The sequence below is a fragment of the Ranitomeya variabilis genome, chromosome 2 (assembly GCF_051348905.1).
Source record: "Ranitomeya variabilis isolate aRanVar5 chromosome 2, aRanVar5.hap1, whole genome shotgun sequence".
Classification (NCBI taxonomy): domain Eukaryota; kingdom Metazoa; phylum Chordata; class Amphibia; order Anura; family Dendrobatidae; genus Ranitomeya; species Ranitomeya variabilis.
In genome coordinates, this window is record NC_135233.1 from 185,921,612 (window position 1) to 185,942,065 (window position 20,454).

Below are 20,454 nucleotides of genomic sequence, written 5' to 3' on the forward strand. Positions count from 1 at the left end.
ATGTATCGCAGCGGTCAATGTTGGGACAAGCGACGCAGCAGCCACAAGGACCACATCCATGTCTGCCGGTCAAAGAATCAAGAAATGTTATTGCTGGTTTGTTGGTGTAGTTACTTCGGACCAAAAGGTTCTGCAAATTTTTAGATAGCCTGGCTGCAATGCCAGCCCTCTCGGGTATAAACTGAGAAATTATCGGGTCAGCCTTAAGGATGTGCCAGGATTTGTCCGAGATCCTTCTCATGATTGGAAATTGAGAGTGAACATTAGTAACAAATCGGACAATATCTTGCTCCTTATTGTGTCTAGTCTCATGCAGGAGGGCGTATCTAGATGTGTGTTTTTCCCTATTGAAGGCTTTTTGATAATGCAGTTACTATAACCACGTTCGACCAACCTCCTTTCTTTTAAGCTCTTGAACCTGTATTAAAAAGTCCTCGTGAGTGGAACACAGTCTCCGAAGCCGTAAGAACTGACCAGTGGGGATAGATTGGATTATGTGGCCAGGGTGTGAGGAAGGAGGCATGCAACAGTAAATTAGTGGACGTCAGCTTACTATAAATATCTGTTTGTAACTCCCCATTTAAATCACGTTTTAGTGTGACATCCAGTAACTCGATTAGATCTGTCACTTTTGTATGTTATATAGATGTTTCGATCACTTCTATTCAGGGTTGACATAAAGTCCGTAAGACATTCACTTGATCCCTGCCAAATCATCAAAATGTCATCAATGTACCGCGTCCAGGAGAGGACGTGGACCATTGACGACGAGAGATCCGGCAGGGAGAGGTCCCTCTCCCACAGCCCCAGAAACAGGTTGGTGTACGCCAGGGCAAAAGGAGAGCCCCCGTAGCTGTTCCCTGGAGCTGCAGGAAGAAGGACCCCTTGAATAGAAAGAAATTATGGGTGAGTGCAAATTTTAATAATTCATAGACCAACTACACTATGTCACTAGGTAAATTGGAAGTGTTCGGAAAAAATGTCGTAGCCCGAAGACCATCTTCATGTTTGATGCTGGTTTATAGAGATTCAATATCTGCTGTCACCAGCATAACATCACTATCAAGGTGTATACCATCCACTCTTCTCAAAAGGTCGCCTTTGTCCTTAAGAAACGATGGCAATCCTTCTACCAGAGGTTGCAGTTTGGAGTCAATCCACCGATATACGTTTTCAAGATGATTCTCCTTCCCCGAGTTAATAGGACGGCCAGGGGGAGTCCGCTTATCCTTATGAATCTTCGGTAGTAGGTAGAAGGTGGGAACTGTTGGTTCAAGAACCATAAGGGCAGATGCTAGTTCCTTGGATATAGTACCCACCTCCTTGGCATTATTGATAATATCGCTCAATTGTTTAGAATAGGCAGACAAGGGGTTAAATGTAATTTTTTTGTAGCTCGTCTGATTAAGCTATTCCCTTGTCAAAGCTCAGGCGAAACGCGCTTCGGGCAGGTGCTGGCTGCTACGGGGCTCCTCCACTGGTTAGTATACCACTGTTTCCTCTCTTGCACTTTATTTCACAATGGTACTTTGTCTAGATATTATTGCTTCTTTAAGCACACTACTACTATATAATAATAATCTTTTATTTTTATATAGCGCTAACATATTCCGCAGTGCTTTACATTTTTTGCACACATTATCATCACTGTCCCCATTGGGGCTCAAAATCTAAATTCCCTATCAGTATGTCTTTGAAATGTGGGAGGAAACCGGAGTACCCCGAGAGAACCCACACAAACAAGGACAGAACATACAAACTCTGCAGATGTTGTCCTTGGTGGACCCAGGACTTCAGCGCTGCAAGGCCACTGCGCCACCGTGCCGCCCATACTTTGTTTATACTATGGTGTAACTGTGTATGTATGTATGTATGTATGTGTGTGTGTGTGTGTATATATATATATATATATATATATATATATATATATATATATATATATATATACATACATATATACATACTCACACTCACACTCTCTCTCTCTCTCTCAAGGCCAAAAGTATTGACACCCCTGCAATTCTGTCAGATAATGCTCAGTTTCTTTCTGAAAATGATTGCAAACACAAATTCTTTGGTATTATTATCTTCATTTAATTTATCTTAAATGAAAAAAACACAAAGAATTGTTCTAAAGCCAAATTGGATATAATTCCACACCAAACATAAAAAAAGGGGTGGACAAAAGTATTGGCACTGTTCGAAAAATCATGTGATGCTTCTCTAATTTGTGTAATTAACAGCACCTGTATCTTACCTGTGGCACCTAACAGGTGTTGGCAATAACTAAATCACACTTGCAGCCAGTTGACATGGATTAAAGTTGACTCAACCTCTGTCCTGTGTCCTTGTGTGCACCACATTGAGCATGGAGAAAAGAAAGAAGACCAAAGAACTGTCTGAGGACTTGAGAAACCAAATTGTGAGGAAGCATGAGCAATCTCAAGGCTACAAGTCCATCTCCAAAGACCTGAATGTTCCTGTGCCTACCGTGCGCAGTGTCATCAAGAAGTTTAAAGCCCATGGCACTGTGGCTAACCTCCCTAGATGTGGACGGAAAAGAAAAATTGACAAGAGATTTCAACGCAAGATTGTGCGGATGTTGGATAAAGAACCTCGACTAACATCCAAACAAGTTCAAGCTGCCCTGCAGTCCGTGGGTACAACAGTGTCAACACTTACTATCCGTCGGCATCTGAATGAAAAGGGACTGTATGTTCGGAAACCCAGGAAGACCCCACTTCTAACCCCGAGACATAAAAAAGCCAGGCTGGAGTTTGCCAAAACTTACCTGAAAAAGCCTAAAACGTTTTGGAAGAATGTTCTCTGGTCAGATGAGACAAAAGTAGAGCTTTTTGGGCAAAGGCATCAACATAGAGTTTACTGGAGAAAAAAAGAGGCATTCAAAGAAAAGATCACGGTCCCTACACAGTCAAACATGGCGGAGGTTCCCTGATGTTTTGGGGTTGCTTTGCTGCCTCTGGCACTGGACTGCTTGACCGTGTGCATGGCATTATGAAGTCTGAAAACTACCAACAAATTTTGCAGCATAATGTAGGGCCCAGTGTGAGAAAGCTGGGTCTCCCTCAGAGGTCAGAGGTCTTCCAGCAGGACAATGACCCAAAACACACTTCAAAAAGCACTAGAAAATGGTTTGAGAGAAAGCACTGGAGACTTCTAAGGTGGCCAACAATGAGTCCAGACCTGAATCCCATAGAACACCTGTGGAGAGATCTAAAAATGGCAGTTTGCAGAAGGCACCCTTCAAATATCAGGGACCTTGAGCAGTTTGCCAAAGAATGGTCTAAAATTCCAGCAGAGCATTGTAAGAAACTCATTGATGGTTACCGGAAGCGGTTGGTCGCAGTTATGTTAGCTAAAGGTTGTGCAACCAAGTAATAGGCTGAGGGTGCCAATACTTTTGTCTGGCCCATTTTTGGAGTTTTGTGTGAAATGATCAATGTTTTGCTTTTTGCTTCATTCTCTTTTGTGTTTTTTCATTTGACAAATTAAATGAAGATAATAATACCAAAGAATTTGTGTTTGCAATCATTTTCAAGAAGAAACTGCGTATTATCTGACAGAATTGCAGGGGTATGAATACTTTTGGCCATGACTATGTATGTATGTATGTATGTATGTATGTATGTATGTATGTATGTATGTATGTATGTATGTATGTATGTATGTATGTATGTATGTATGTATGTATGTATGTATGTATGTATGTATGTATGTATGTATGTATGTACACACACACCGATTCTAACTCATCGGGAATTCTAGAATATGTATGTATTTTATATATTAAGTTTTCAGAATAATGCTATTTATACGCAGGATTCGGTCGGCCGGGCGTGACCAATTAGCGAAGCGTGGTGCAAATTCCGCGCCAATTCGCTGCCGGACTGTGCCTGTCGCTGATTGTTCGTGGCCAGGCCAGGCATGACCAATCAGTGAAGCCAGGGCCTGCTCCAGGTTTTTGAGGGCCCCGGGCGAAAGAGTCTCAGTGGGCCCCCCCTCTTTAACACATACCACGATTTATGATGCACAGATACAGTAGAGAAATCTAGCACAGCCAAGTAGCATACAGCCCACGTAGTATATTGCCCCACTACGTAGTATATAGCACAGCCCCTGTAGTATATTGCCCAGCCACATAATATATAGCACAGCCACGTAGTATATAACACAGCCCACGTAGTATATAGCCGCCAGGCCGCAACCAATCAGCCACGGGCACAGTCCGGCCGAGAGAAAAAAAAAAAAAAAAATATATCTATCTATCTCTGTATGTCCCCCCCTGGGACAAAGTGTAAAAAAAAAAAAAAAAAAAAATTCCACATGTGTATAAAAAAAAAAAAAAAAAAATATTATTCCCATAAATACATTTCTTTATCTAAATTAAAAAAGCACAATAAAAGTACACATATTTAGTATCGCCGCGTCCGTAACGGCCCAACCTATAAAACTCCCACTAGTTAATAGACGAATATAAATAACCATAGTACCGCTGAAAACGTCATCTTGTTCCGCAAAAAACGAGCCGCCATACAGCATCATAAGCAAAAAAATTAAAGTTATAGTCCTTAGAATAAAGCGATGCCAAAATAATAATTTTTTCTATAAAATAGCTTTTATCGTATAAAAGCGCCAAAACATAAAAAAAGATATAAATGAGATATCGCTGTAATCGTACTGACCCGAAGAATAAAACTGCTTTATCAATTTGACCAAACGTGGAACGATATAAACGCCTCCCCCAAAAGAAATTCATGAATAGCTGGTTTTTGGTCATTCTGCCTCACAAAAATCAGAATAAATAGCGATCAAAAACTGTCACGTGTCCGAAAATGTTATCGATAAAAACGTCAACTCGTTCCGCAAAAAAAAAAGACCTCACATGACTGTGGACCAAAATATGGAAAAATTATAGGTCTCAAAATGTGGAGACGCAAAAACTTTTTTGATATAAAAAGCATCTTTTAGTGTGTGACAGCTGCCAATCATAAAAATCCGCTATAAAAAACGCTATAAAAGTAAATCAAACCTCCCTTCATCACCCCCTTAGTTAAAGAACAATAATAAAATTATAAAAATGTATTTATTTCCATTTTCCCGTTAGGGTTAAGGCTAGGGTTAGGGTTGGGGCTAGGGTTGGAGCTAAAGTTAGGGTTGGGGCTTAAGTTAGGGTTTGGATTACATTTACAGTTGGGATTAGGGTCGGGATTGGAGTTAGGGGTGTGTCAGGGTTAGGGGTGTGGTTAGGGTTACCGTTGGGATTAGGGTTAGGGGTGTGTTTGGAATAGGGTTTCAGGTAGAATTGGAGAGTTTTCAACGGTTCAGGCACATCAGGCGCTCTCCAAACGCGACATGGCGTCCGATCTCAATTCCAGCCAATTCTGCGTTGAAAAAGTAAAACCGTGCTCCTTCCCTTCCGAGCTCTCCTGTTCGACCAAACAGGGGTTTACCCCAACATATGGGGTATCGGCGTACTCGGGACATATTGAACAACAACTTTTGGGGTCCACGTTCTCTTGTTATCCTTGGGGAAAAAAAATTTGGGTGGCTAAAAATCATTTTTGTGGGAAAAAAAAGGATTTTTTATTTTCACGGCTCTGCGTTGTAAACTGTAGTGAAACGCTTGAGGGTTCAAAGTTCTCACAACACATCTAGATAAGTTCCTTGGGAGGTCTAGTTTCCAATATGGGGTCACTTGTGGGGGGTTTCTACTGTTTGGGTACATCAGGGGCTCTGCAAATGCAACGTGACACCTGCAAACCAATCCATCTAAGTCTGCATTCCAAAAGGCGCTCCTTCCCTTCCGAGCTCTGCCATGCGCCCAAACAGTGGTTCCCCCCCACATATGGGGTATCAACGTACTCTGGACAAATTGGACAACTATTGAGGTCCAATTTATCCTGTTACCCTTTTGAAAATACAAAACTGGGGGCTAAAAAAATCATTTTTGTGGAAAAAGAAAAAAAAAAAAAATTTTTTTTTTTCACGGCTCTGCGTTATAAATTGTAGTGAAGCACTTGGTGGGTCAAAGTGCTCACTACACATCTAGATAAGTTCCTTAGGGGGTCTACTTTCCAAAATGGTGTCACTTGTGGGGGGTTTCAATGTTTAGGCACATCAGGGGCTCTCCAAACGCAACATGGTGTCCCATCTCAATTCCAGTCAATTTTGCATTGAAAAGTAAAATGGCGCTCCTTTCCTTCCGAGCTCTGCCATGCGCCCAAACAGTGGTTCACCACCACATATGGGGTATTAGCGTACTCATGACAAATTGTACAACAACTTTTGGGGTCCATTTTCTCCTGTTACCCTTGGTAAAATAAAACAAATTGGAGCTGAAATACATTTTGTGTGAAAAAAAAGTTAAATGATTATTTTTATTTAAACATTCCAAAAATTCCTGTGAAACACCTGAAGGGTTAATAAACTTCTTGAATGTGGTTTTGAGCACCTTGAGGAGTGCAGTTTTTAGAATGGTGTCACACTTGGGTATTTTCTATCAAATAGACCCTTCAAAATTACTTCAAATGAGATGTGGTCCCTAAAATAAAAAAAATGGTGTTGTAAAAATGAGAAATTTCTGGTCAACTTTTAACCCTTATAACTCCCTAACAAAAAAAATGTTGTTTCCAAAATTGTGCTGATGTAAAGTAGACATGTGGGAAATGTTACTTATTAAGTATTTTGTGTGACATATCTCTGTGATTTAAGGGCATAAAAATTCAAAGTTGTAAAATTGCGAAATTTTCTTAATTTTCCATTTTTTTTCACAAATAAACGCAGGTAATAAAGAAATTTTACCACTATCATGAAGTACAATATGTCACGAGAAAACAGTGTCAGAATCATCGGGATCCGTTGAAGCGTTCCAGAGTTATAACCTCAAAGGGACAGTTGTCAGAATTGTAAAAATTGGCCTGGTCATTAACGTGCAAACCACCCTTGGGGGTAAAGGGGTTAAACTAAAGTAAATAATGACAACATTCAATAGCTCTTACGCAGGTGGTAAATTAACTTAAAATGAAGTTAATAACAATAATAATAATTTAAAATCAGAATAATACTAATATATTTTATTCACAGTGTAAAATCAAAAGCAAACTGGTTTTGTGTGGTAATGTGTGAGGACTCAGCCTCATGTGGTAATGTGTGGGGACGGAGCCTCGTGGTAATGTGTGGGGACAGAGCCTCGTGGTAATGTGTGGGGACGAAGCCTCGTGGTAATGTGTGGGGACGGAGCCTCGTGGTAATGTGTGGGGACGGAGCCTCGTGTGGTAATGTGTGGGGACGGAGCCTCGTGGTAATGTGTGGGGACGGAGCCTCGTGGTAATGTGTGGGGACGGAGCCTCGTGGTAATGTGTGGGGACGGAGCCTCGTGTGGTAATGTGTGGGGACGGAGCCTCGTGTGGTAATATGTTGGGGGGCGGGATTGTGTGGTAATATGGTGGGGGGCGGGATTGTGTGTAGTAATGTGGGGCGGGATCATGTGGTGGTGGGGGGCGGGATTATGTGGGGTGTGGGATTGTGTGGTAATGTGGTGGGGGGGCGGGATTATGTGTGGTGATGTCGTGGGGGCAGGATTGTGTGTCGTGGTGTGGGGCAGAGCTACTGTGCAGGGGGCGGGATTAGTGAGTAATCACGATGCGATATATTCTACTATATATGTAGTAGTTGTGCATTACATCTATAGATATAATATATGCGCGGCCGAAACTCCTCCCCGGCCTGCAGAATGGGCAGCGGATGCGTTGAAAAACTGCAGCCGTTGCCCACATCGTGCAGTAATTTCACAACGTCCGTCGGTACGTCGGCCCGACGCATTGCGACCGGCCTGTACCAACGGAGTCGGCCCGACGCATTGCGACGGGCCTGTACCAACGGAAATGTGAAAGTAGCCTTAGCCTTCAATAGGGCAAAACACACATCTAGACACGCCCTCCTTTATGAGACTATACACAATAAGGAGCAGGATATTGTCCGATTTGGTACTAATTTTCACTCTCAATTTCCAATGATGAGAAGGATCTTGGACAAATCCTGGCACATCTTTAAGGCTGACCCGATAATTTCTCGGTTTATAACTGAGAGGGCTGGCATTGCAGCCAGACGTTCTACACTTGTCCCAACATCGACAGCTGCGGTACATTTACTAATTCTAGTGGATCCCGTCAATTTACTATGAGAAAGTGGATCACCTGTACCAGCAGTAATGTTATATATTACACATTATGTCCATGTAATAAAATCTACATCAGTATGACAACACGTCATTTAAAAGTACGGATTAGAGAACATGTACGGGGCATCGCTGCAGCGGACGCAAGTGAGCACATATCCATGTTGAAAATGCTACCCCGCCATTTCAGGAAATTTCATGGATGTGATGCCAGTCTTCTCAGAGTTAGGGGTATTGACATGCTTGAAATCGGGGCTCGGGGTGGTGGGGTTTTTAAGCGACTTGCTCAGCTAGAATCTAGATGAATTTGGACCCTTGACACAGTCCACCCTGTGGGTCTTAATGAGAACATTAGCTATGCTCCCTTACTCTGATCATTGCGTAATGCTGACCGTAGTAACCATTATCCCTTAAGGTGCTGTTTGTTAACTTTTTTTTATGATTTTATTGTTCTAGCCTTTGGTTATACATCCATATGTCCGTATCTTCCCTCCGCATGGCTCCGCTGCAGTGACAGAGGAAGAATTTAACGTATAATATTGGTCTTTTGAGCTCCTCGTGATGTGGACTAATTACACCTTACTAGTATTCCTAAGTATATTCCCTATGAAAACTTGATCAACTTCACTGTTTTGGAATAAGAAGAGATACTATATTCCCACATGGTTATGTAAATCTATATATGTTCTTGATTCTTCGTCTTTTATACTAAGATTTTCATTAATGTGTTCATATTGTGATGTCTCCTATGAACTATGATATAGTGATCTTTTAAGTTTGGTTTTCGTCCCTATTGGGCAGAATAGGTTACTCCTCTAAATTGTTTACATATAGCATTTTTTAACTACAATCAATATACTTCTGCCATGTTATGTTAGGGCAGGGGTCCCCAACCTGTAGCTCGGGAGCCACATGTGGCTCGCGAGCCTGTGATGTGTGGCTTGCGGTTGCCTGCCAGCTTGGTGCATTAGCACCAGGTGTAAATAATTAAGAGCAGATCTCAAAAGGATGACTTTTGTGTGTAGCCCTGTATAGAAGAGGAGATTTGAATGTGGGTGAGATAGGAGACCGTGGAGCTTGGCATACTGCCTTGATATGATTTCAGTGGAAAAGCTTTGGTTGTCATTATACCAGTAATGGAGGCTCTCGGTGACACTACTGTGAGTGGGGAAGGAGCTCGTTGTGGCTCGCGACCCTCTCTCAGAGCTGGATGTGGCTCACGACCCTCTTTCACAGCTGGATGTGGCTCTCAAGGTCAGAAAGGTTGGGGACCTCTGTGTTAGGGTTATATTACTCTTTTTGGAATATAGGAGGAATTTTATCTATAAGTAATTTGTAATTGATGGCCAATATTGTGCTATATGGTGTCTCATAATATTCAGTACCATATGTTGTCTGTGTGTCTCTTGGCACTGCTGTGCCTGCCGGCTTTCAAGCCTCGGGTCAGGTGGTCGCGATCATGTGGGGCCCCCGTGATCTTTCCTCCTGCTCGGGAGTTCTGACACCGGCCGGCGTCGCGGTTGTCTTGGCGACACATGACAACTTCCGGTTCATGCTCATGGTATACTTCCGGGCTTAGCCTTTTTAAACTCACATGATTAATATACTTGCACGCACCCTAACGAAGGTGCTTCACCGAAACGCGCGTTGGGGCGGAGGCGCGCTCACTGGAAATATTGGTTACATCTACTAGAAGATTATGCTGATCTTATGCATTGATTTAATTATATGTTCCTCAGTTATGATTGACTCTGAGGGGTGATTATGACGGATTGTACCTATTGGGATTTAGCAGTGTCCTTATCTATATGCCTACCTCTGTATATTTTGGGTAACGTATATATTGGAGAGGTTAGGGATCATTACATGTCCATAGGTATATGCCCAGGTAAACGCGCCTCCCTTTCTTGCACAGCACCCCTATAGGGTTATAGTTTTCTGATTCATTCCCTTTTTCATTTTAAATAATAAAGTTGTTATATTTTGGAATAATTAGGACCAAAGTATCATCCTTTGTTTGTGTGTGGGTTTTGTAAACTGAATGATAGGTCATAGAGTCCTTCTATGGGTATCTGATTTAAAGAATTGGACATTGTACAACATGCAGATACGTGTTATAAGTTGCTATTTTAAATTGATTGTACACTTTTTTTTTTGTGATTGTATGTATTGCCTCATTCTACAAAATAAATGCAGTCCCTGGAAAAAAATTGCCATTTTTATGGCCTCTCCAGGAATTTACAGACTGGCTGTCCTTGTGATCGTTATCTATGTTACCCATAGCTCACATGGTAGTATAACTTATATGGAGAAGGTTCACTTTTTGTTAGTTTTTCTATAAATTGGGCTCCATAAATTGAATGGATTGGCTTTTTCCATGAAAGAGAAACGTTTGGAATCTGAGTGACCCCTATTGACATGATTACACTGAACATAAAGAAAAAATCTGGGGTGTAAAGCCCAGTAGAGAAGCATAAAACCCTATCAAGGCAGAACAATTATATTGTTAACCTAATTTGAGCAAATAATTTTACCTGACTATCTGTTTCTCTGCAGTTGTCCTTATTTAGCCGTGAAAATTACTCCTGCAATTCCTGTAATAGGCGGAATCCTTGTCGTCTTTGTGATGGGGACGTTACTTAGAACAAGTTTTAGTGATCCAGGTGTTCTTCCACGTGCCACTCCAGATGAAGCAGCAGATTTGGAAAGACAAATAGGTAATAGAAGATTAGGGTTGGCAACAGAATTGGCTTTTTTATATTTAAAATAAAAAACTATATATTTATATTGTTTTACAGCTTATATTTATAAACTTTGTTTTTATATTTCCAATATATAAATTAACTAAAGTTCAAAGTGACAGTTACAAGCGCAATAAAAATGCACATTAAGGCTATGTGCCTACGTAGCGTTTTTTAAGCGTTTTTGCTGTGTTTTTCTGCTGCGGAAACGCTTAAAAAACGCTTACAAAATGCATACCATTATTTTTAATGGCATTCCGCATTTGTTGTGCCAATGCTGCTTTTTTTTCCGCAGCGGAAACGCATTGTGGAAAAATACGCAACATGTTCATTAATTTTGCAGAATTGCAGTGATTTTGCCGCTATAGAATTGTATTGGGACGCACGCACGCGCACACACACAGCTTCAGGATTCCAAAAACATGAAGCTATTAAAATTACATGACTATTTGAGGAAAAGAAAGTGGGAAGGCTTTCCAAACAAAATCCAAGTATAAGAAGGCGTCTTCAGCATCCAATAACTATCAACTTGCTTTATTATGGCATCACAAATACAGAGTTGGCAGCAATGTTTTAACACCCTGATAAGGAACTGGGTTTTTGTCAAGATTGACAAAGGCCCATATCTAAACTAAAGGTTGAAACATTGCTGTTTCTGTATATATGGTGCCATAATAAAGCAAGTTGATCGTTAATGGATGCTGAAGCCACCACCTTTTGCTTGGATTTTGCTTGGGGGGAAAAAATAATCCCACATTTGATTTTGTGCATGTAAATAATGACCTCTGATGTTGTCTCACCACCATTGTTAATATATCACCATTTGTCAGGTGTCTTCTGCTTGGAAGCCACTCACTATTTTATGTAAAATGGTAGTAAAAAAAAAAAGATACACTAAAAGCACAAGCAGTCACACTAAAGTGCAAAAGACACAGGCATGTCCTGAAACTTCTTCCTCTGCAAATCTTGGCGGATTCGTCGGCGTCTAAAAGACAAAATGTGCACATAACACTTTAAAGGTAAGCTGAACATGTATCAGTTCTGTTCACTTACTGTGAGGCTTTCTTTACCTCTTTCGTAGATGTTGCAAATGGGTCAACTTCAGGTGGATATCGACCTCCTCCAAGAACGAAAGAAATTGTCATAAATGGACAAACGGTGAAGCTGAAATATTGTTTTACCTGCAAAATCTTCCGCCCACCGCGTGCCTCACATTGCAGTTTGTGTGACAACTGTGTTGGTGAGCATAAGCTGAAAGATGCGAGACCTTACTACAGCACTGCATCTGTGTTTGTATTGTAAATCTAGGAGGTTTTCCGGTTGTGCTGGGAGACATGTAGAAAGCAGCCCTGTTCTAGATTTCGTGGAGTAGAGAAATAGCATGGCACTCTCCTCTATATCGTCCAATTGGGCTGAGGAAGTAGATGGGGGGGTGGCCAAGCATGACTTTACGGGGACAGCATGTTTGTTAATGCAGGATGTGTTACAGTAGGGTAATTAAAAGAAAAGCCAATTTGAAAAAAAAAATCTGATCAGTGTGAAAAGCAAGATTATCTTGTAGTTATACCTTTTTAATGGCTAACAAAAATCAAATAAATGATGTTACAAAGCAAGCTTTAGGGACTTCTTAGGACCCTTCCTCAGGCATTGTATATCAGTTTGTGAAAAAACACAAATATATGCACAAAAGTAAAAAAAAAAAAAGAGGCATGGTGCAATAACCTTACTAGTAGTAAGGTAGTAATATCCTTACTTGAATTAGATTAGTGTTGTGAACGTTTTATAGTGCCAATATCCAAGTAACATCAGAGGGCTGGTGCCCTCAATGTCTTTGGAGCAGATTCCTCAGATTCTGTAGTGAGTCCTAAATCCTTCTGACAGATTTAGTCCTGTGAGGATGGAATGAGGCTCTAAGTTTGTATTCCCAAACCCTGTGATGTTTTTGTGATTTAAAATGGCCTTTTAATATAACAGCATTCATATTGTTTACATTGTTTCCTGGACCACAGAAATGTTTGGCCACTGGTAATTGGTTTTTATTTTTTTTATTATGTAATTGTGTGGCAATGAGTAGTGATGAGCGAATGTACTCGTTGCTCGGGTTTTCCCGAGCACGCTTGGGTGGTCTCCCAAGTATTTGACTGCTCGGAGATTTAGTTTTCATTGCAGCAGCTGGATGATTTGCGACTGTTAGACAGTTTGATTACATGTGGGTATTTCCTAGCAACCAGACAACCCACACATGTACTCAACCTGGCTAGTAGCTGTAAATCATCCAGCTGAGGTGATGAAAACGAAATCTCTGAACACTAACAAATTCTCGGAGGTCACCCTAGCGTGCTCGAAGAAACCCAAGCAACGAGTACACTCGCTCATCACTAGCAATGAGACCCCATCCTTGCTCTTTCTGTCCTGTTTCTCCTACATTGAGGCTCCCAATAGGACATATAGTGCACAGAATAAAGTACACCACATTGGAAGAACATCTGAATGTCCCAGGAATCTTGTAGTCCCATAGTAGGATAATTTGAATTTCATCTCAGTAAGATTTACATAGGAGAGTATAGCAATTACACCTAAACAGAGATTTTCCTTCCATGCATTTGTAAGAGTTTAAACTTATTTTTGACAGGTTACTTTTCCAACATTCATAAGTACAGTATTAGTTCATAAATGACCAGTATGATGAATTGAGGTGGTCTTAATGTGAGATTTACAATCTAGGTGATGATCCACTACACACTCAACACTACAGCCAATCAGCACACCTCACTGTTGCTGCATTAGGTTATTTTAATGTATAAAATAAGTCTGCAGATAGTGTTGTGCTATGATCTAAAGTCAAAAATAATGCTAAAGATCTTTTATTAATGCTTTTATTTTCCATACACTGACAGTCAGTGAACCACTAATAGTTGTATTTTTCTGTATTGCTTGCATGGTTGTCATATATTAAGTGACATATGAAATAAGGGGATACTATGTCCCCTATGTAGTGGAATAAAATGGGAAGTCGAGAATGTTGCCTGAATTCTGAATCCTCATTCCAGCTTTCTCTAGATAATTGGCATTGTACAACAGTTTTGTGTTCAGATCCTATAGACAGGACTTGTCATTTCACATTACAAAGGGGATTGCATAACTGTAGTGTGATCCCACTTCAGTGACTGCTAATAATTGAACCCATTAAAGTCTTTACTGTAAGGCCCAGAGTTGCTATCATCTCAATGCAGCACTAAAACCTATTGTGTAAATAAATTCAATGCCATTCATGCTTATTGATGATTTTTCCTTCGCCCATGACAGCACACCTGAGAGAGGGATCCTCCCAGCCAGGACAGGAACCTACTGAAATATAAGGGCGGTACCTCTCCCCCGTTTCAGTTGGGTTCCTGTCCTTGATAGGATTCCCATGCTAAAATTGGCAGTAACCTGTAATGGGTGAAAAGAAAAGGATTGTCTCAGGCCTGTCCCGGTGTCGGAAGAGCAGGCTGCGTCGTCCACGGGTACCCCGGGGGTTTGGTGTACTTGCAGGTGGCACAGTCAGCGCTGTCCTGGCTCGGTCCAACGCGCCGCCCTCCCCCTGCTGCTCTTCCCGCTGGTCTCAGCATGGTAGAGCTAATGGAGCAATATCCGGAGAGTACCGCTGACATCATGGGTGCAGAGCACGCTGGGTATGGGCGTGCCCAAGTGATGTTGAGGGGGTGTGCCGTAAAGAAGATGGCGGTGCCCTACACGACGTCGGCCGGGATATCGGGCAGGGCGGTGTGCCCGGCCAGCTTTTGCCGGGGAGGGCGAGGCCAATCGTTGGGGCCGAAAGGGTGGCCCCACAAGATGGCGCTGGCTACCCCTTCTTAAGGGTGAACAGCAGAGCAGGTGACTGCTAAAGGCTCCAAGTCAATATACCAGGCAATCATCAGCAGCCAACATCTCACCATCAGCGTGGATACAAGGGAGGCATCCATTCGAGTGGTAGGAGCAGCAGCTGTCCCAGCCAGAGGAAAAAAATTAATAGGGGATGTCCCCCAGGGTAAAGAAGGAAGTGGGAATATAGAAGTACAAGGGAGTCTGGATTAATGTTCGGCTGTACTTCCTCCACTTCCAAGAAGTCTACACAATGATGCCAGAACAGCAGTATTGGGGAGGCTCTCTCTTTATCCAGGTGTGCGAGAAAATCTCCTCCAGTGCCTTGGTCCTGGATATAGCAAGGGAATGTCTGAAAATAGTTTAACCATCTGCCGTGTAAAACATTTGTAATAATCCCCATCAGAAGATCAGCAGGAGAACAACTTGCCCTAGAGACAGAGGTTCTGAGCCTAATCGACAAACAGGTTGTACACACAATTTTAGGCGAACAAGAAGGAAGGAAATTTTTTCCCTCCCTTTTTGCTAAAGTAATCCTGATGGCTTTTTCAGGACCATCATAAATCTAAGAAGTCTTACTGGCTCGATAAAAAAATAAATAAATCACACCTTCAAGATGGAGTCGGTGAATACAGCCATAAAGCTTCTTCATCACAATTGGGTTATGGTGGTAGTCTACTTAAAGGATGTTTACGATCACATCGTAATCCATCTGTACCATCAAAAATACCTCAGGGTGGCCTTGTACATTCACGGAGAAGTCAGACATTTTCAGTTCCGAGCTTTTCCCTTTGGGTTGTCAATTGCCCCGAGAGTGTTCATCAGATTGGTAGCAGAGATGATAGCCTTCTTTCGTATCCAGGACACAGTCATCATTCTTTATCTGGACGACTTTCTGATAGTAGGAAGATTGGAGGACCACTGTGCTACACAGTTGAATGAGATTACTGTAGTCTTACAAGATCTGGGCTGGATGATGAGCACTCAAAAATCAAGACTGCAACCCCTAAGGGTGCAGATCTTCTTTGGTACTGAACTCCGAGCTGCAGGCTTGTTTCTTGTCCGAGAACAAAGTAGAGTAGGCAGTGAACCTAACTTTGCCAGCCATAGAGCTTCCACAGATGTCCCTGAGGATAACTGTCTCTCTTTGGAACCTTAACATCCTGCATCTCCGCAGTCAAATAGGCCCAATTCCATACCAGGCAGCTACAATGGGAGATACTATCTGCACAGAGATTGTTAAAAGGGCATTTAGAAGCAAAGTTATATCTTTCTTCAGAGGTCAGGGGCCAATATTTCAAACTCAAGTAAAGGACTTCGATCTAGCAGCCTGGAATTTGAAGGGCAATACTGAGTAACAGGGTTTCTCCTTCGCCTCATTGGGGGACACAGGACAGTGGGTGTATGCTTCTGCCGCCAGGAGGCTGGCACTAAGTAAACATAAAAAAGTTTAGCTCCTCCGTCGTATACACCCTGATACTGGCTACCAGAGAATCCAGTTCATGCTTGGTTTCTGAAGGAGGCACACCTCTGGGTCCCGGATCTTTCGGACCCTTGGTTCATCTCTACATCATATGGATTGAGAGGGGCGACGGACCCTTTTGAGGGTCCGATCTCCCCAAACCAGCAACGGGCAAAGACATGCGATTATCCTCCACGTATCCTTTCCCGTGATGTGGGATTGCACGCCGGACTTGGCCCTGACCACCCTAAGGTATTTCAGACCATAGGCTGTACAGGTGCCCGCAGATGTCCGTGTGACCCTCCCCCACTGCTTTCTACACCTATGTTTCGGCAGCGGTGATAGAGGGGTGGTGGACGGTCCCTCTCCTTATCCAAGGGCGGAAAATGGAGCTTGGGTTCCTGCACCGTCATGTATTTTCCTCTCCCCCCGCTAGATTTAAAAAAAAAACAAAACAAAAACCCACGCTGGTCCTCTTCTCGCAGAGGGTTCAGCCTGCAAAAAGGTGGGGGAGGCTAAAAAGGGGGGCTCCTGATGCAGCGCATTACCTTTTTAGGCAGGTTCGAGCTTCCCTGCGCCGGCTAGCGGCGGGTTCATAAGCGGCGCCGCAGTCCCCCAAAGCTCCGGTCGGCGCTGCTGTTCGTCCGGCACTTGCCAGCGGTCCAGTGCAGCCGGAGCTGCGGCTTTTCCAGAGGCACCAGGCTCTGGCCTAGCTTACAGAGTACACTTTCGAGTCAATCAGGCCCGGCTTCCGTCCTGGGCAGACCGCACTGTGAGGCTCTGCCCCCTCCGGCGCATCTTCTTCCGGTCCTCCCTCTCCTCTCTTCACTGGGGCAAATCGAGGCCCCGGCTTCGGCCTGTTACAGGCCGCATCGGCGCTGCAATCCGAGCGGTTCCGCCCCCTGAGGCCAGCTGAGGGAGGATAAAGGTGGCACATTTGTTCATCTTTTGGTGTTCGGTTCCACACTGTATGCAGCGGACACAGGACTGGGGTAAGTGCTTCCCCCTCCAGCCTGACAGCAGAAACATTATTTTTTTCCCAGTCTAAGGCCCTGGGTAGAGCATTTACGGAACACTATGTCTAGAAGGGTCAAATCTCACACGGTCCTATATACCGTTTGTGTAGCCGCCTGTTCTGCTTTCCCGCATGCCCATAGCAATCGTCTCTACAAAGCCTGTGACTCCGAACACGCTAAGGAGCCCCCCCTGCTAGTTCCCCAGTAATCTCCCTGGCGGTTACTCCTGCCTCTCAGGCAGAGACTGGGGTGGTTCCACCGGAATGGGTCACGTCGTTATCGCAATCCATGGCATCCCTATCTAAAGCAATCGAGTCCCTTCAGACCCCGGCTGGAGTCAGGGACAGCAGTTCATCAGTCTTAGAGAAAGCTTCGGATTCTCAGGGGCCTCCGGCCTGCAGGGGCCACGCTCACACTAGGCAGACGCGGGGAAAGCAAAATCTCACAGCGTCTCCCGGGTCATCAGGTGCATCAGCATCCTGGAGTTCCGTCTCTCGCTCTCCTTCCCCAGCAGAAAGCGGGGAACTCGGGCCAGACTATGATTCAGAGGGGTCCCTTAATTTAGAGACTCCTGGGTTTCAGGAGACAGTAGATAGCCTGATTGAGGCTGTCAATCAGACCCTGGGAATAGAAGACGAACCCGTCTTACCCTCAGATCACAAGGTTTCTTTTAAGCGGGCCAGACTATCTCATAAAGTGTTTTCCTCTCACCCCTAGGACCTGGTTCAGCGAAACCAGGAACACCCGGACAAACGTTTTTCAGGTTAGAAGGCCTTGAAAGCAAGATACCCTTTTTCTCCTGAGCTACGTAGTAAATGGGCGTTATCTCCTTCGGTAGATCCGCCGGTGTCCCGCTTAGCCTCTAACACTCTGTTATCCCTTCCCAACGGCTCTTCTATTAAGGATCCCACGGATCGTCTTAGAGAGAGTTTGGCTCGTTCCGTTTTTGAATCTTCAAATTCAGCCCTTTTTCCCTCTTTTGCGGCAACTTGGGTTGCTAAAGCCATGATGTTTTGGTCAGAATCTTGACAAAGGCTCTTCAAGAGAGAGACTTGCCGGCGGAGTTGACAGAAATGGCAAATCAGATAACCCTTGCTGGGAGCTATCTGATTAATGCATCCTTAGATGCAGCAGACTGTGCTGCTTCTGCAGCAGCAATTGCCATTAGAAGGGCTCTCTGGTTAAGAACTTGGCGGGCAGACTCTACCTCTAAGAAATCTCTTAAAACCCTCCTGTATCAGGGGGGTCGCTTATTCGGAAAGAAGCTGGATCAGCTTTTTTTCTGATACCACAGGAGGGAAAAGCAATTTTCTCCCACAGCAGAGGACTAGACAGCCGTTTCGTCGCCAATTTCAGGCCCGTTTCAAACTCTTTTGCAATACCAGATGGACCCCAGCATCAGGTCCCGCTGCGCAGGTTCGACCCAATCTGGACCGAGACAATCGATCTCCTATAGAGCCAACCCGGGGGAAGAATACGTTCCCAGCCGCCTAGATCCAGAGGGTCCAGGTCTCAAAGGTTTTCAGCCAAGTGATTGGAGGCATCCTCGGATTGCCGCCGACAGAGTAGGCGGGCGCCTCCTTTTGTTTCACCAGGCCTGGCTCCATTCAATTCACGACAAGTGGGTGGGAGAGCTCGTGTCATCGGGGTGCAAGATGGAGCTGGTTTGTCAACCTCCACACCGGTTCTTCCCATCCCGTCTTCCCAGGTCCGAGTCCCGGCGTCAAGCCCTGTTCAATTCTATAGAGTCCCTTCGTCTCCGCGGGGTCATCACTCCTGTTCCAAGGGAGGAGAGATTTCAGGGGTTCTATTCCAACCTATTTGTAGTACCCAAAAAGGACGGATCAGTAAGGCCCATTCTGGATCTGAAACGCTTAATCAGGTTTGTCAACATTCGTCATTTTCGGATGGAATCTCTCCGGTCAGTCATTGGGTCGATGGAAAAGGGAGAGTTCTTAGCCTTGATAGACATTCAGGATTCCTACCTGCATATTCCCATATTTCCTTCCCATCAAAGAGTTCTCCGGTTTGCCATAAACAACTTACACTTCCAGTTCACGGCTTTACCCTTCAGGCTGGCCTCTGCCCCCAGGGTGTTCACAAAGGTTATGTCAACTGTGGTGTCTGCTTTGGGTGCATTGTATAGATATAACCAGGTGGCTAATACTTGGGTTGCGAGGTTCATAAAATCTTGTTACCGATCCAGACCATTTCCAGTCCTGAGGGTTCCCCCATGGGATCTAAACCTTGTATTAGAAGCTTTGACTTAAGAACCGTTTGAACCCGTACAGGAGTTATCGTCAAGATATCTTACCCTCAAAACTATCATATTTGTGGCTTTGACTTCAGCTCTTAGGGTGACTTACAGACCCTTTCTATAAACCCTCCTTATACACAAATATGAGGATAGTCATGTTAAGACCTAATCCCACTTATCTTCCCAAGGTAGTGTTAAAGGTTAATCGAAGTCAAGAGATTGTCTTACCCTCCTTCTGTAATAACTCTAAGAATCTGGGGGAGAGGAAGTTTCATAAACTTGATGTTAGGAGGGCCCTGTTACAGTATGTATCTGTGACTAGCCAGTGGTGGAAAGCCCAGTCCCTGTTTTTAGCCTTCCAGGGTAGTAGGAAGGGTTACGGAGTGACAAAAGGTACCATTGTCAGATGGATTAGGGAGGCCTTTAGTTTAGCTTACTCTACTAGTGGTGCTCCGATCCCTGACTGCATGAAGGCTCATTCCACGAGAGCCGTGGTGACCTCCTGGGCAAAGAAATCAGAGGTATCAATTGATCAAATTTGTCAGGCCGCTACCTGGTCCTCATCATCCACCTTCTTTAGGCACTATAGCTTGGATCTATCCTTCTCTGCTGACTTAACCTTTGGTAGAAGGGTACTGCAAGCGGTGGTCCCTCCCCATGGTTGTTTCAAAGTCTCTCTCTCGGGTGTGCTGTCATGGGTGAAGGGAAAACACCAAGGCTACTTACCGGTAGACAGTTATTCCAGAACCCATGACAGCACCCGTATATTTCCCCCCCCCCCTCCCTTTTCACCTTATAGTTGTGCAAAATAGCTTGGGTGTGTTTATAATGTAATGTTGGTTATATGTGTAAACTAACCGGGAGGTCCTCATGCTCTATAACCAACTGAAGACGGGGGAGAGGTACCACCCACTTAT

The 20,454-nt window shown here is 43.8% G+C and overlaps 1 protein-coding gene across 8 annotated transcripts in view; it reads left to right on the forward strand.

Moving 5' to 3' along the window:
• Positions 1-20,454, forward strand: part of ZDHHC14 (zDHHC palmitoyltransferase 14) — a 213,507-nt gene that overhangs the window by 36,374 nt on the left and 156,679 nt on the right. For all 8 annotated transcript variants that reach the window (XM_077283298.1, XM_077283302.1, XM_077283294.1 and 5 more), the window contains 2 exons: positions 10,754-10,914; positions 12,020-12,178. In XM_077283298.1, the coding sequence (XP_077139413.1) occupies positions 10,754-10,914; positions 12,020-12,178 (320 nt within the window). The remainder of the gene's footprint in view (positions 1-10,753; positions 10,915-12,019; positions 12,179-20,454) is intronic.